The sequence below is a fragment of the Motacilla alba genome, chromosome 1, assembly GCF_015832195.1.
Source record: "Motacilla alba alba isolate MOTALB_02 chromosome 1, Motacilla_alba_V1.0_pri, whole genome shotgun sequence".
NCBI classification, from domain to species: Eukaryota; Metazoa; Chordata; class Aves; order Passeriformes; family Motacillidae; genus Motacilla; species Motacilla alba.
The window spans coordinates 91,573,895-91,590,858 of record NC_052016.1 but is presented as its reverse complement, the minus strand read 5'-3'; the positions used below and the strand labels follow the sequence as shown (position 1 = coordinate 91,590,858).

At 38.3% G+C, this 16,964-nt stretch overlaps 2 protein-coding genes across 4 annotated transcripts in view; one reads left to right on the top strand and one right to left on the bottom strand.

The window, feature by feature from the left end:
- CYFIP1 (cytoplasmic FMR1 interacting protein 1) overlaps positions 1-16,964 on the bottom strand; it is a 74,722-nt gene that overhangs the window by 14,567 nt on the left and 43,191 nt on the right. For all 3 annotated transcript variants that reach the window (XM_038157890.1, XM_038157882.1, XM_038157898.1), the window contains 3 exons: positions 13,691-13,778; positions 2,668-2,811; positions 1,049-1,139 (listed from right to left, as the gene is read on the bottom strand). In XM_038157890.1, the coding sequence (XP_038013818.1) occupies positions 1,049-1,139; positions 2,668-2,811; positions 13,691-13,778 (323 nt within the window). The remainder of the gene's footprint in view (positions 1-1,048; positions 1,140-2,667; positions 2,812-13,690; positions 13,779-16,964) is intronic.
- LOC119709777 (fibronectin type III domain-containing protein 9-like) lies at positions 2,914-8,761 on the top strand. The gene is made up of 2 exons (XM_038157964.1): positions 2,914-5,304; positions 7,620-8,761. The coding sequence occupies exon 2, from the start codon at positions 7,750-7,752 to the stop codon at positions 8,419-8,421; it is 672 nt and encodes a 223-aa protein (XP_038013892.1). The 5' UTR covers positions 2,914-5,304; positions 7,620-7,749; the 3' UTR covers positions 8,422-8,761.

Below are 16,964 nucleotides of genomic sequence, written 5' to 3'. Positions count from 1 at the left end.
TCTGGCAAGCTTCCTAATGTCACGTGTAGCATCACAGATCCTGGTGATGCATTATCTATATTTGAGAATACCTACTGCTTTTGCGGTCAGACCTTAATGAATGGCTAAAAGCCTGAGAGAGATTATTTTTATACTCCTAACTACCATGATTCATCCATTTCTATGCTCCAGGGAGAAAAACAGGAAGGAAACACTTAGTAAGACCTCAATTTCGTTTAACATTGGTAATGAACGTCAAGCAAGCTGTGGGAAGCAGAAAAAAACCCAACCTCATTCCAGTTGGAGTGGCATTTAATAAAACTAAGTGACTCTGGAAAAATAAACTCAGGAGGTGGGTGGCACATGGAAGGACTAATTTGTGTTAATTAGAAATTGTGAAGGAGGAATATTTTGAAGGGGAAAGCAGATTCAGAATTTCAGTGAACAATGTGATAAATACCAATTAGCCAATTATTTCTCCATAGTGGCAAGCAGCTTTCAATGCCATTTCTTCTGCAACTGTCACACCTCCTGTTGAGAGGCTAAGATGCACCCCACACAAGCCTCAGACATAACTATTCTGGCAGGACCAGTTTACCTCCCAGCAGTATCACTCCTTTTATCTTGCATTTGGTGAGGGCAAAGGAAAAGGGATTAGAGGCTGTTCCAGAGAACTGGGTTATCTAAATTCGACATTTAAACAGAAAAAATGTGAGAGGCTAACTTGCTGTGCCAAAAGCTCAACACACTTATGAGAAAGACAAGAAATAGAAACTATTGTGGACATCCCAGCTCAAGATCAATTATGTAATAAGTCTGTCTCTATACAGATTGTCATCCTTTGGCCCTACATACAGAAATCTTAAAACTTCATTAAGCACTTTAAGAAAGTATAGCATTCAGTGATTCTTTTGATGGGGGAAAAAAGGAAATTAAAAAGCAAAGCCAGGCTGAAATCTGATTATCAGGAGAAAAAGGAGGGAGAGAAAGACAGATACAAAAGATACAGAAGATAGTGGTTAGTATCATCTTATTAAGGCTGCTAAGATAACATCAAACACAAACTAACCTGGAGAACCATACTCATGTCTTGGTAACCTACAGATCTTAGGCATCACTTCCATTAGGGTCTTGACATACTGAAGAATGGTCCCTTGTAACTAAGAGAAAACAGATGTATGTAAACATGTCAGCGCTGTTGAACTACAAAACTTTACAACAAACGGCATTCAAACTATACATGAACTGAAGCAGCTCTAAAAATCTTGCATTTAAATCTGCCAGTCATCATATTTAAAAAGGCAACTTTTTCAAATTTAAAGGGTTGACATGGCGTTAACCATCTTTGCTACAAGAAGAGTGGCACAACAGCTAAGGCCAGGAAGGTAAAAAAGGAAAACATGTTTCTCTCTTACAGACTCTTTACTGTCTAAATAACTTTTATGTTTTTGGTTAAAAAGCTGCATTTGAATGCTTTCAAAACCATTCAAAAAGCATCTGAATGTGTTCAAAAGCAACATGAAAAAAGATTTGGAATGATTAGGAATGGCTGCAACAGCCCAAACTGGTTCTTCTGGACATACCAGATGAGATAGTGCCAGCCTCCAATGAGCCTGTCTTCCTACCACTAGACACCTCTCCCTTATTTGTCCCCCTACATCTGAGCATCTGCATCAGGCACTGGCAGGTCACCCTCCCCAGGACTTTTAACCTTCTTTATAAGTGACCAAGTGTTCAATGCCACCTTTAATGAATTGAGACAATCTACCACTAAGTTATAAAAAACACCTCTCATAAAACACAGCAAACTAATACTTGACTATCAAACCCTGAAAAATATGAGTGTCTTCCTCTCTCCCTGGAGATTAAATTACAGCATCTTTTCAAGCAGGATTCAGCCTTTCTAGAACATCAGAAACATACTTAGAACATTGTGAGAATTACTGTAAACAAACTGCCAAATGTGTCAAGTGCTTGGAGTACGATTATGAATACCACAGCTTTCCCTGGTACAGTTGGATTATTTTGGCAGCATTCTCCTACGAACAACAGGGAGGAAAATATAATTTCTTTGACTTAAATTAACTGCAATGCACTATGGCTGTATATATAGATTCTAATAGTATAGCAAACAGCCAACACCTCAACCTCCTCCCACTTACAAAGAAGGCCCTTTCCAATACAGGATACCCAGGCTGTGTGGATAATGTCTTCAAAGCTGGCCTGAGCAGCACTGCTAATCAAGCACAGAGGTTAAACTCCTGTTGATAAGGAGTCATCTACCAGTAATGTCATTAATGAGAGCCCTGAAGTTAGGTGCCAGGCAGACAGCACACTACAGCTGTTCTCAAAAAATATCAAGGAATTGAATGTACAGTATGGTCTTTAAGTTGAAATGAACTAATTTAAAATACTCATACTTTTCCAGAGCCTACCTAGGCCCTAACAGCTCAGGTCACCACAAATTGAATGAATCTCCAATGAAGAATCCAAAGTTTTTAAAACACTGCTCAGGGCACCAAGGCACTTCTTTCTATTGCTCACACAAGACACTGAGTACTGTCAAGCACAGCTTATATCAAATTTCAAAGGAAGTTATTTTAATTATTTTTATCACTTTGTTTTTCCTGAGACATTTCCTCTAAGAAACCATTTGGACTAGCAGAAAAATAAAGACAATTAGCATACCAGGCTCTTGACAACTTTCAGCAACTCCTCCATCACCACAGCAATGCCCTGATATCCAAGAAGTCTACAGATGACTTTAAAGTGGGGGGGACCAACAAAATTCCTGTAGTTGCTGTAAATGCTGGAATATGCCAAATTCAATGCCTAAAACAAGAAAAGAGATATGATTAATGAAAACTTTGTCTGCCCTTATCTCAATAATAATGTCATTTAAATGTCATTTTAAAGCACTTAGAATTTTTTAATTTCAGTTTCAATCTCATTGTCTCTGAAAGAGGTTTGAATACACAGTTTCTCTTTTGGCAGTTTCTCTTAAGGCAGGAACTACAACAAAAATCTATCAGATCAGCAAGACAAATTAGTGAGCACTTTTTTTTTCAAGCAGACATCTTCTATTTATCATTTATAAAGCCACAAACACTTTCTCTTTTGTACTTTGCTATTTACACAAGCATAAAAGGGTAAAAGTAGTCAATGCCATGTCCAGATCCCTGAATTTAAAGCACAGCTTCTATTCCTCTATCTTCCATTTTATGCACAAAACATCTTGAAAGAAATTACTTCAATTTTCTGTTCATAATAGGTGTTTTAAGTCTCTGAGTACTCAAGTACAAAAAAAAAAAGCAAGCCTTCTGCAGCTACTGCTCTCTGCAACTAATTAATAAGGATCTTTCTTTTTCAAACCCCTGTGCTGTACACAAGATCAAAGCAAATCTAAGTCTGGGATATAACCTCATAGAAATCCTTCAAGACTTGTATCAATAGGACCAGATGCTTTGCCATAGTCATGTTTACTTCCATGAAAGTGAACACAGCTGTACAGACTGATGTGATTTGGATTTAGGAATTGGTTGCTGAAGCTGCAGATTAGAGAGGGTTGGCTAACTTAGCATCCTCCATTTCTGCAAGTGGGCTGTTCTCCTAATAATCTGAAATTTAATTTTAGCAGAAATCTTGGCCACCTTTCTTACAGAAGGGACTGTTGTGTTTCCTTCAGTTTTTTGAGGTTCCATTCTCTCTAATACACACATGGAAAACAGCATGCTGTTAAACTTTCAACTTCACACACAGCTGAAACAGAAAATTTTCCAGGAAGAACATTCCCTTCAATGCAGATCCTGCCCTAACTACCCATGCAGTCAACACCAGATACATGTAAACACGTGACATTAAGCTAGTTGGAATTCAATTTAGAAAACTCTACCAAGCTGTGGAAGGATTCTATTCTCATAAAAGGACTTAAAAATCATCTTTTGATGCAATCAGAATAGAATATGCACTCTTTTATTTATGTTGTATGTCTCTATATAAACACCAGTTTCCAACTGAGGTCTTAGAAACTTAAGAATTCTAAATGCAAACTAAAATAGACACTTGGATAACTATTAGAATCCTAGTACATAACACAGTCCTGCTGTTACGTCAGAGCTGGCTAAAAGGCCACACTCCAAATGTGTCCCACCAGGGGACAGCCTAAAGCTGTATCCCTCTAGTACAACTTGTGCATTTCCATAGCTCTCAGCATACAAAAACAAGGTCTGGGGCAAAGAACACAGAACTGGTAAAACCTTAAGAACATAATGTGCAGATGGATGTCCTGATAAACTAACGATTTATACAACTGCCCCCAAAAGATGAGATTTCATTTTTTGGTTTTGATGTTTCCAATTAGGTAGGTCTCCTACAACAGACATGTCAGAACTACCTCTTTCAGCTACAGTACAAGGAGAATTTTATTTTAGTGGGTTAAAGCCTTTTACTGCCATGAGGTTAAGGGAAGGGAACCTCTCTTCACACAGCAGGAGTTTATCATAGAAAAGCAAGCCCTAAAAACAGGATTTTGGTATTCAAAATACTTGCCAATATATAACAATAAGAAGCCAGCCAATCTAAAAATATCTTTCATGTAAACCTCATGGGGAAGTACCTAAAATTTACAGTCCACCTGTAAATGTTGGATTAGTGGATCTTTCTAAACTGTAACAAGGAATTTAGAAAAAAATATTACACACCAACACCACTCCCCCCTGCAGTGAGACACAAAAGCATAAAATCCTTAGGGAAGAAGCCACTAACTAGAGGAGGGTGGAGGTGGAAAGGGAGGGAAGGGAAGTTGCTGTTCATTATTTTTTAAGCTATACTTGCTCCCTCCCCTACTTAAATTAAAAAAAAAAAAAAGAAAGAGTTGTTAGTTGCTGATGTCATCAAAGTGCTAACATTAATCACTCACAGCATCACTGGTCCACACACAAGAGTATATAACAGGGATGCTCAGGCAGCATACTGCCAAGGGGAGGCAAGCAAGGGAGAGGGGAAAAGACATTCTTTTCTTCTCCTGTGTGGTCTTCGAAAAGCAAGGCAACAGCATCTTTAGACAAGATGTGCTCTTGCAGGAATTTAAGTGGAAGAGACAAAGAAACCATGCTACCAGCAGCATCCGAGAAAAAAACTGAAATCACCAAGCAATGAGAATTCAGTCCAGAGAATCTGAGGAGAAGAAAAAGAAAACTAGCAAACAGAGATCAGTCAGGAAATAATTCATGTAGAAAGGGATACAAAAATGTGGTGTTTGTAACACTTTCACAGCAGCATCGCCATAAAGAAATTCTGTTCTGGAATTTCCATCAGGGAGCAACGGTAAGTGCTGACTTTATCATCCATAAAACATCAGATGGCTTCTTCAAACATTTACATGTCAGTAATTGTGTGTTTTCTAATAACTGATAGTTTGCAACAATAGAAATGTATTATTGTTATTTAACTACAGTTCATTCTACTTACAAAATGCTATGAGGATTAAACTGTTGAAACTATTGTTCCTAGGCTGTGTTAAAAAGAGTTCTAAAAACACAGATTATAATTTTAAGTAATAAGGATCTACCAGTTAAAGAGAAGTAAAAGCTCTGCTCTCACTAATGCACCCTATTTTAATATCTGCAGTAGCTGGGTAGATGCCAAAATGTGTCTGGTAAGTTTATCTAATAGCAAACTCAGTTCCTTTATCTTGTTGCTGTATTAAAAAGGGTGCCTTTACCACAGAATTAGAAAAGCAGCATCTACTCAGATCAGTCATATCCATGGTTTTACACTTGTCATGAAAATAAACATACATATTTTTCTTCCCACTTCCCAGTAAGTAGAATCCAAAACCCTTGAGCAACAATTTTCATACATAAACAGGCACAAAATTCTTACTATTAATGTAGTGCCACTATCTAAAACCCATTAAAAATATCCTATAAAATATACATTTTCCCAGGCTCCTATCTAGTATAAAATACTAGTATTACAGAATAATTTCAGAATATGTTAAGAGCAAATCTCACAATCTTTCTTCCTCAGGAGAATTTTCAATAAGCAATTGTTAGTCAGCCAAGAAATGTAATATTTTAAACTTGATCTTAAAAAAATATATATTAGATTTAATTTTCACAACAAAGTCATAAACAATGAAATACAGTGTTACTGTCATGGGCATTTATAGTCATATACATATACATATATAAACGTATATAGTTATATACATATAAAAAATGAGAAACTTTCAAAGTGGAAAAAAAAACTTCCACCAGTGCCACTAGAAACTGACTCAAACTAAGGGATCAGATTAAATTGCTGAGGTAAGTTCTTTTTCAAAAGTTACCATCACGACAGTAAAAGCATAAAACTCAAGCCAAACAAATGAAAATACCCACTGGTTGTTATTATATATTCTTTAATAGATATGTTTAGAGAAATTACAGAAAAGAGATGTTTTCCTTTCACTACTTACAGTGGTTAAAGATACTGAGAATCTCAAAATACTGGCAGATTTTCTAATTTGAATTGAGGACGAGGAGGAGTATAAATTCAGGGCAGACAGACTATGGGATTACATAAAATGACTTAAAACAGCAAAGAACATTAGTAATTTTTAAAAATCCCCACTATTTATCCAAAAGGTAGGCTATAGTGAAAGCTGTATTTCACTAAGCTTGACAAAGCTTTTCCAAGAGGCTGACTAGCATCAAAACTCAATATTGTGATACTGATACCACCAATGTACAGTGTTCACAGCCACTGCCGCAATGTAGCTGCAGTGGCTACAGATGTGCAACTTAGCAGCAAAACACAGAGAGTATCACAGAGTCACACAACAGTCTGGCTTGGAAGGGACCTTAAAGATCACCCAGTTCCAACACCCCTGCCACAGCTTCTCTGGGCAACCCATTCCAGTGCCTCACTGCCCTCACAGCAAAGAATTTCTTCACAATATCTAATTTAAATATACCCTCTTTGAGCATAAAGTCATTCTTCCTCGTCCTATCAATATTTGCCTGTGTAAAAAGCCCCTCTCCAGCTGTATTGCTGTATCTAGATACCAGAAGGTGCTGTAAGATCTCCCTGGAGCCTTCTCTTCTCCAGGTTGAACAGCCCCAGTTCTCTCAGCCTCTCTTCATAGGGAAGGTGTTCCTATGTGAACTTGTGAATAAGAAACTAACATAAGATATTGGAGACAAATAATATGTGGTCAGGTTTCTACATACTCTTTTGTTCTTCAGCTGATTGTGACTAGCAAAAATAAAGACTTGTGGATGGTAGAGGCATTTATTCCTCAATATCCACTCCTGCCAACCCTCCTGGCACTTAACATAAAATGCAAGATACACAGACTAGAGAAAAATAACCACCTGCTGCATTTTTTTACAATCACCTGGGGGAAAAAAGTGAAAGGAAGTGATTCCCCAGTTGTAAATTCTGCAAAAATTTACCATCTCTCAAGATACAACTGGTCACTTGTACAGGCAGCAGTTCTGGTTGAACTTCTCTAAGTTGATCTTTACACTTTCACTTGGAAGAGAAATACATATTTTAAAACACCCCAGACTTTGCGAACTTTTATTCCCATTTTTACACTGCAGTGCCAAAGATGAGAGCATACTTTCCTAACAAACTCCATTCCTACATTGCAGAGCACTACGATTAACACCCAAACGACATCCTCAGTGCTGCAGCTTCTCCAAAGAACATCTTCCCTTTCCACAGGCAGATCAGCATCAAGAGAGAAAAAGAAAAAACAAAAACCTCCCAAGCAACATCCTGATGGGAATAACCATTCAAAACATCACAGGAAACACAGCAATGGTAATTTGGCCAAAAATGGCCAGTTGTGTTGACAGCTTTTACAGCATCATGTACCACCCTAACTGGAACAGCATGCAGTCCAGCTACTCCAGAAAGAGCTTCCAGAGGGAAGAGAGGGTGCCCACCACTCGTTCCTCCTTTGTTGTTGAAAACCTGACTCCCCTCACAACGTACATCATGTGCGTGACCTGCCAGTCCGCAAACCCCTCCAGCGACCAGTGCAGAGTTTTCAACACACTGGAACGAGACCCCGCATCGGCGAGCAACACCAAGAAAGAGCTGGCCCTGGGCATCTGGCTCACCAGCAGCGTCCTGCTCCTCATCATCGCCGCGGTCCTGCTCTACGGCTGCCTGCACCTGCTGTGCCGCAGGAGACACGAGCGCTTGCAAGAGCGGAACAGGACCTCCAAACAAGAGTGTGAGGAGCCATGGACCAAAAGCGTGGCGCACACCTCAGATGAGTTCAGCAGGCAGAGCCAGCGCGCACAGGATGCCGAGGAAAAGCATCCAGGTGGCATCCAGCTGGCCACAATCATAGAGAATCCCTCAGTGTGCAATGAGCCCATCATGACATCTTCTAAAAGTCAGGAGCGAGTCCCAGTAACAGGACAGTGCTCTGCTATAAATTAGAAATGTTCTGTCCAGGAGAAGGTTTTTGCCACATGAGCACCCCAGCTAATTCAAACACGTAAGATGCACTGCTGGTGCTCATGACAGGGCGCTCTGACTGCTCACTGCAGCGTTCCTGGCTCTGATTTCACACTCCTTCCCAGCAGCCTGCATGAAAAGGTTCACATGCCCAAGAAGTGAGCACTTCACCCACCCTCCATTTTTTAAAAATTAAGCATGTAGCAAGTAATTGGTTTACATTTCAAGGGGATTTTTGATTGCTTTTCTTTAGCCTAAAACAGCAAACAAATATAAAAAGTAGCCAAAAGTGACCAAAATAAATTTTGTTAACTAGCATGAATAAAATTGAGTAGGAGTTTTCAGATGGCAACCCAGACTGCTACACTATAGGCAACTGGAACACACACACAGAGTGCTGTGGTTTGCCAGTGTGAGTTTTACCCTGGCAATCCCAGTTGCTTCCCAAAACACACACTACAAGCAGTACTATACTCAGACAACACACTTCACTGCCCATGGTGTTGTCCACCCCTCCCATCTGCACTGAGGTCAGTCTCAGAATGTAAGATAAACTCCCCAGGATTTTAATTGTATCCTCTCATTTGTCTTATTTTCCCTCAGTCTAAATACACGCAAGATAGAGACTTGGTAAGGACATGTCTAATTAAGGAAATATCCCAGGTTATTGCATTTTGCTCTTTTCTGCTCCCACCACAAGCTACCTTCTGCTCCATGGGCCAGAGACTCCCTGCAGAGGAAATGGGATTCAGAGATGCAGCCCCTGGCCCTTCCTTTACTCTTTTCCTTTCAGTTTTAACGATAACACGTGTTAGTCAGCTGTAAATTTCTTTCTAATAGCACAGTACATTCTGTGTAATGAAGGGGGGCAAAATAGTAAAAACATGCCAACATGCATTTTATTTTTGTAACAAGAAAACCTGCTGATCATCTCACTCTGCTTTGAGCTTCATGGCAAAGTGCCAAGGTCCTTTGGACAGAAATCTGTTCACCCTCACAACGTGACAAGAGTTGTCTGATTTACATGTATAAGTCACCCTGTTTTAAACCTCTTAAGTGCATTTGTGTTCCATAAAAACGTAATAAATCTTAGTATTGCTGTATATTATGCCTAAAAAACAAAGGTGCACTGTGACTGCAGGCACTTAATTGCTCTTGGTACGAATGTATATGTGAAGTCAGCTCTCTCTGACACAGTTCAGTTGCACCAGTGAAGGCTGGAGAGCTGCTGGCTGGGCAGCTGCCATCCCCCTCCACCCCGGAAGCTAAGGGGGGGGTACAATTTTGGCAAGACAGCTCCCCATGAATACTTCACAGCAGGTAGTGGATCTTTTCAGCTACTCTATTTTGACAACAATTCCCACGACTTGTGAAATGCATCGACTCTGAGTGCTAAGGAGAAGCTGGCATAAGTGTGATGAATCTTTCTTTACTTTTTTTTTTTTTTTTTTGAGTAGAATAAGCATGACACACAGAGCACTTGCTGAACGGGGGCGAGTATGACTTTCAGAAAACACTTCAAAAGGCATTTTTATTGTGTGAACTTAGCAACAACGTGTTCTCCACCTGCTGCAGAGCACTTCCTCCAGCTTACATGTTTTCCTTTGTCTTGCACGTCAGTCTCAAATAAACTGTGAGAATAACAGTTCACTGCTGTTTCAAATGACGGCGTCACACGAAATAGGCACTGAAAAACCCTCATCAGAGCATGAAGCCAGCACAACAGGTTTAGTGCCATAAAGGAATGCCCGGGTGGTGAGGACAGAGAAAATGCTTTAAAATTATCTTGTAATCAAATTAACAGTAACACTTCTCTGATTAGGTTTTCATCAAGAAAAAATTATTTTAATATTAATGGGATGAGGCCAAGAGACACACAGTCAATCTCTGCCAACATCTTGGGCTCTTGGAAACCTGTTTACTTCTCTGCATGTCCATTTCTTTATGTGGGTTTTAAGGCAGTCCAATACATATATAGACACACATTTATGTTATATACACAGGTACATGCCACACTGAGAGCAAGGAGCAGTTCTGCTGAAAGCAGGTTCGAGGCAATTTACCTACTGCATTTTGTTATTTACACACAAACACATACAACCAAAAGGCATGCCTATATCCGACTGAGAAGGCAAAGAGCTACCATGGTAGTGCTTCCCAAGGGATTTACCTTCTCTAAATATAAAATCATTCCACCCACAGAGTTTACTGTGCACTACTAAGATAAACATATCATCTCACAAGCAATGGACCATCTCGCACCTGCTGCAAATGAGCAATTCCTGCAGAGTGTCATCTGTTTTCTGCTCTAGTTTCCAAAAGCTCATGTCATCACATGCTCACAGAGCTACATGATTCTTTGTTTCTTGCTAAGAAAGTTTTATTACAGATTAATTCAGGTTCATTCAGGCAATTCTGTATTAGATTTGGTAATTCTCCACTCAACAGTCATCGAGTATGGGGCAAACATTCTAAGTGATTACCAAACTGATAACAGGTTGTAACATAGTGCAAACTGACTTTAATTTGTGCACCAGCAGTAGATAAAAATCATTATATTCACAGTGAGAAGTACCTTTCAAACATGTGTTTTTCACAAAATAAACGAGTTAGCCTCTACAAAGTGCCAGAGACATAAAAACACGACAATATCTGGAAAATGTTGCATAAGACAGAAAGAAAGCCGTTCAATTCTGGTCTATACAACCTCTATAAAACCAAGTATTTGACGGAAAGTTATTTCAAGTCCCCAGAAAAGATACTTTCTCATATGTATATTATAAAACATTTCATGCATTCACCCAATGTTGCCAAATTCCAACCTGCTAACATTAATGTCATTAATCCTACACGTATTTTACCTGAGTAAAGGGATTTCAGTGACCATGCTCAACCAAACTTTTAAAATAATCCAGCTCACTTAAAAGGCTAACAAGCTTTTGTAGGCTGGCTCCTTCCCACCTGACAGCTCTGCTTCCATATCAACCAGAAGAAGGAAGTCTATCTGTGGGTTTTTGTTTTGCTAATTACATGAAGATATCACTCAGAAAACTTTAGGTGCTAAAGAGAATGTTACTACAACTCTCTATGCTAAGTTTCAAGACACATTAATACAGACCAGATGCTTTGATCCATTTAGAAATATCTGGGAATATGTGAATGCTTTGAGATACAAACAAAAAATTTCTTAAGTTACTCCTGTAGCAGTACAGCCTCTATAATGTAAGAATTCCTGTCTGTTACTGGCTATATAAAGTAGAAATCTTAAAAATTCCGTTCAGATATCCTCAATTTCAAAATGCTTTCAATTCAAGAATAAAAATATACTCTTGTTAAAATTTAAAACTAGAGAGAGTCATCAGTATTTTTAATATAGGCCTATCTAGTTATGAAATTTGCCCCAGAAATGCAAGTAAGATCCCCCCTTGACTGCTGCTGAAAGGTTTTATTATACAAAAATAATCAAGAATTCTGAAAATGTATAGCTCTCAGTGTGAAGATTTCTAAACTCATTTTAATAATGTAACCTGCCTGATAAAAAAAGTGTTCCCCAGTTAATCTTCTGTCACTCACCCCACTGTACCATCACTTAGATAAATTAAGTTAGCAATCTCTATGAAATTCAGGTTTTTGCTCTACACTGCATCTGGTCAGTTACTAAAAAAGTACGGAACACAATAACTCTAATGTAAGAAAATACCCCTTTCCTATAATTTACTGTTCCTTTTTGGAGAACAATTACATAAAACATTATTTACGGGAGCAGACAGTCAGCTGCTACAGTCCACATTAAGACATGTGAATTCTTTTCTACCTCCTTTACATTTTAAAGACATGAAACTTTAACAAATGCAGCAGATATTTTAGCACTGAAATTTGTAACTCCTGAGATATCTCAAAACCTAGATTACTGGGTTGAAATTGCACCATACAACTTTGATATGATGTGCAGAAAATAAGAGTAAGACAAGGACTAATTATGTTCATGCTTAAGTAGAAGGTAGATATTGAGAGTAACCCATAACACAGCACACTTGCATAAATTAGATGTATAATTAAGTATATATTTTAAATAATTTTACATAATAATAAATAATTTTAATCTTTTTTATTGTCCATCCGCTAATTTAATCCTTATATTTTTATTTATCTTTTCAATACTTCAGCTTGCCACCCTGATAGTCAAGAAAACATTGCAAAATTTAGAGTGACAAATCATTCAACAAATGATTTGTTGAAAATAGCACAGCTGGTTTTTACTGCTTTTTGCAGTAGAACCCTATTTCTGACTAGATATTAAAAATGTAAATATATGTTAATGCACTATGTATTTAACTGTCATTAAGACACAAGCAATAATTCTGAAGAATGAGAAAATAAATCTGCAGTGATCAGGGAGAACAAATCTATCACACATGAGCATAGCATTGGTCCTGTGAGTACAGGCTAACTTTCCTCACTTGGGTAGCCCACAGCTGTTCTCTTGTGCCAAGCACTCTTCCAAGCTGTCACCCACACAAGCTCCTTTCCAACCTCAGTATTGGGGATTGCCACAGGGACAGAGCATGTGACTGCCCATCACGAGCCCTTCTACTGAAAACTTGCACAAACCTTCCCAGCCCACCTAACTGCAAAGCAGGAAATATGAGGGTAACACAGAAGATGAAATGGCCAAGACACCAAGTTCATCACAATGAGTTTGCAGCTCTGGGGTTGTAGAGTCCAAAGAAACATTACATTAAAAAAAAAAAATTGAAGCAGTTAGGTATCTGATAGTTTAAGATGGTCAGAATCTATATTCCTCTTGAGTCAGATAACATCTGAAGCAGTTTTTCCTCTCTATTCCCTTTTTTCTGTCATCACAGGCTTCATCACTGGAACAAGGGAGGGCTGCACCCAAGATGGGCTCTTGCTCTCACTTCACCAGATGAGTAATTAATGAGTGATTAATCTTTACTTTGAGTCTGCTCTGCCACTGTTAGCAACTGAACAATGCAAGGTGGTTGAGAGAAGGGCTTATTTTTAGCTTTGTCAGATAAGACTACCCATCAGACTAATCAATTGTACTTTGGCTGAAACATATGGTGAGCTTCACAGAAAAGTCTTTAAAAAAGTGCATGTTCAATTTAAAATACACACAAAATGTATTTCAGTCCATTCCTAATAACTTTCACATATCATAGTTTCCATAATTTAAAAAGATACCTTTAAACATTAGCAAACCATAAAGATAAAGGGAATTAAATCCAACCTTTGATCCATAGAGATACTGTGGCTGTGCATTAGGCTGCTTATCACGCTGAAACTCCTGAGAAAATGGCAGCACGGTCCGAACAAATCTATACAAAAAAAAATAAAAACAAGAATTCATTATTTATACTTAGGTGAGCAGGCGTGCACCTAATGCACCCTACCCTGTAGAAGACTGCTTTTGTCTGCATATACAATCAAAGCCAGACCAGCAGCCTTTCAGCCCTAGTAGAAACTGGGTAAGCACACAGTCTGAATTGCCCAAAAGCATGGACACAAATCATGCTGCAGTTCAACATTTACTGCTCTCCCATGGTGCGCAGGATCCCAAAATATTAATTTTGTAACTAACAAAGTAGCGATAGCCTCTCACAGGGCATAATGTGCTTGCAAAATTAAGTCCTTGAGAAAGAAGTACACCTTCAAAGAGGAACATGGCATTTCTGTTTAATGTTTTGGAGCTTTTTCCCCCAAAATTCACATCAGGAGAAATATGTTAGATGTTACCTTTAAAAAAAGTCATGAGGAAGGGTATAATCCTTGCAGCAAAATCAGTGTTTTGAAAGTTTGATCACAGTTCAGTGTGAGTATGTACCAATACAAATCATGCTTAGCTTTATCTTTGTATACTGCTAAGAGGATGGAAAGAGAACTAGAAAGATATGGAACACTGCCAAAGACAGGCTCAGCCATCCCACTCACAACTGAGGGCACCAGAGCCAGAAGGACCATTCCCAGTCCTCATGTGAACAAGCAGCACAAATCTTCCCCCTTGATGTTCCCTGTTGACTATGTAATGCACATTTGGCAGCAGTGCAGTTTTAGGGCAGGAAGAAGTTAATCAATATTCACTACAATTCTGATTCTGTTTAATTTCACTAAACAGAGGAAAATTACTGGGGGATGTCTGTTTACAAGCTGGATGGCTACTTTATTTTTTACCTTGGTTAAAAAGCATTTCTTGATAAATGGTGCAAAGCTGTTTATGCACAGCAAAAGAGGGAAAAGAGCTATTTAAGAACTGTACATCAAATGGTTGTATAATATCAGGCTGGTCTGAGTGACACCTGAGCAAAACAAATCTATCTAGGAAAATGTTTCAGGAAAGAAATTTAGACTTACATTATAATATCATAAGATATAATTATATTTTGATTTTTTTGCTTAAAGTATTTACATTTCATCAGCACACAAAATTAATTATTCATTATTACTTCTTCCTAGAAAGAACAGATACATTCAATTTTTAATATATCCATCTTCCAGCTAAAAACATGAAGAGCCATGGTAATAAGAAATTGTTTCACTGAGACCAATATAAATTGCACCATGCTGCTTAAAATAACTTCCACTATGGTTTTTTTTCTGAATCATTCTTGTGAGAATCTATAACTTCAGAACAATATTTTCTGCATATTTAACCTTCTCAAAAATAGGTACAGCTACTTGTTCATACATAGTTTAGCCACTCTTCCCAAAAATACTTGTACTTGCTGTAGTCCAGAAAGAGTTTGCATTTAGAGCTTCTGAGGAAAAATACATTATTTATATACATTATTTTTGATACCATACATATTATTTAGATCTCCTTACATTTCTATTTCCTCAGCTTACAAGTTTCTCCCATTCTCTCTCACTTATATAGAAACTGAAAGCTCTCCTTTGAGAGAGATTACTTGAATCTGTATTCTGCAGATACTTCATTAATGAGTTTATCAGAGATGATGCAAACATTTGATGGAATTCAAAGTAATCTGCAACATACGACAGTGCCAGAGATTACTCTAGTCCCCTGTTTGTTTTTTTCTCCAAATCCCACTCCTTTTTAAACTGACATCAATTTTCAAGCCCAAAGAGAACATCTAAAATGAAATCATAAGAGATACCATGTCATTTGAGATAAGACTGGGTTTCAGTGTGCAGACATAATTGGCGAGAGCAGATTTGTTACCACTAAATTAAAATACACACAAGGAAAGGAGTGTTTGAACATATAAGTGGGTGCATCCCATGACTCTGGAAGCTGTAACTATAATTCTTAGACTTATCAAAAAGTTATTGTGGGTATATATCTCAATTACAATGTGATTAGTGTCTGGGAGCAAACCAGTCAGTGCAAGTAAATGCTCAAGTAACTTTTGTGTTTCCCAGTGCTCCCCTGCATGCTTGGGGGTTTCTCCATCTCTAATGCTTCGGAGTAGTAGCAAAACAGTCTTTAAGTTTTCTTAAAGACTTGAAGCAAACACACTTCCTTATATTTTCTTGAGTAAAGAAGCCAAGAGAAGAAGAAAAAGAGTAAGGAAATAGGGGCAAAGGATAACAGCCACCTGCTAAGGTAGGGAGAGGCAACATCTAAGACTGAGGCTACAGCAGCCTAAAGAGTGCATCATCCTAGAAGGTATGTGACTAATCCCAACAAATCATTCACATAAGTATTAGAAATTTCTTCCCTAAAAACTAAGGGCTATATGAAAACCTTACAGTTCAGCATCATCTACTGTTCTTCAAAGCTTTTCAATGTCCATGTCGTGTGTGTATTCTTTCTTTCTGACATTTTGCTGGTTGGCTTCCTCCTGCTCCTCTTCCAAGAAAGAGGAAAGTGCTTTGAATATAAAAGCTAAAGCTAAACAAACTTTTACTTTCCCCTGGTTACTGGTAGGATACAGGTTTCAGCATACTTCAAGATAATCAGTTTCATTTTTAATCAGTGTTGATGATCTCACAGCAATTTATCCATTTTAATCACCACAGGTTGTAAGCAGTCAAAGTAGATTAAACAGATGAAAAGCCTTCTGGCTTACCAAAGCTTTGCAAGTGAATTGCTAGAGGACAACATGAGACCCCAAAGTAAGTATTTTAGGGATCAAATCATTTAATATTCATTTTTCTGTTCACTGTAAGCACTTCACAAACTAATCTAAATGATTCTATGATTTTACTATAATCTATTTAAGGAGATAACTGAAAGAGACTGCTTTGGTCAATGAGCCTGCTGCATTGCAGGCACCAGGTCAGACAAACCTCATTCATAAACTTTCTGAGCTTCAACTTAGAAGTAATAAGATATGACAGTCTTCCCTCCCTGCTCCTACAGAAAGTATTCCTCTGCACTTCCCTGTCCAATTGGTATGAACACTTCTTGCTTCCAGCATTCTCAAATTAGTTTCTCCTGTCTAGCAGGACTAATGGTAGCCCTACATTCCCTCTCAGTGAACACTAGATCTGACTCACCCTGCTTAAGCCTGGATGCAAAGATGGAGAGAACAGAGGAAACA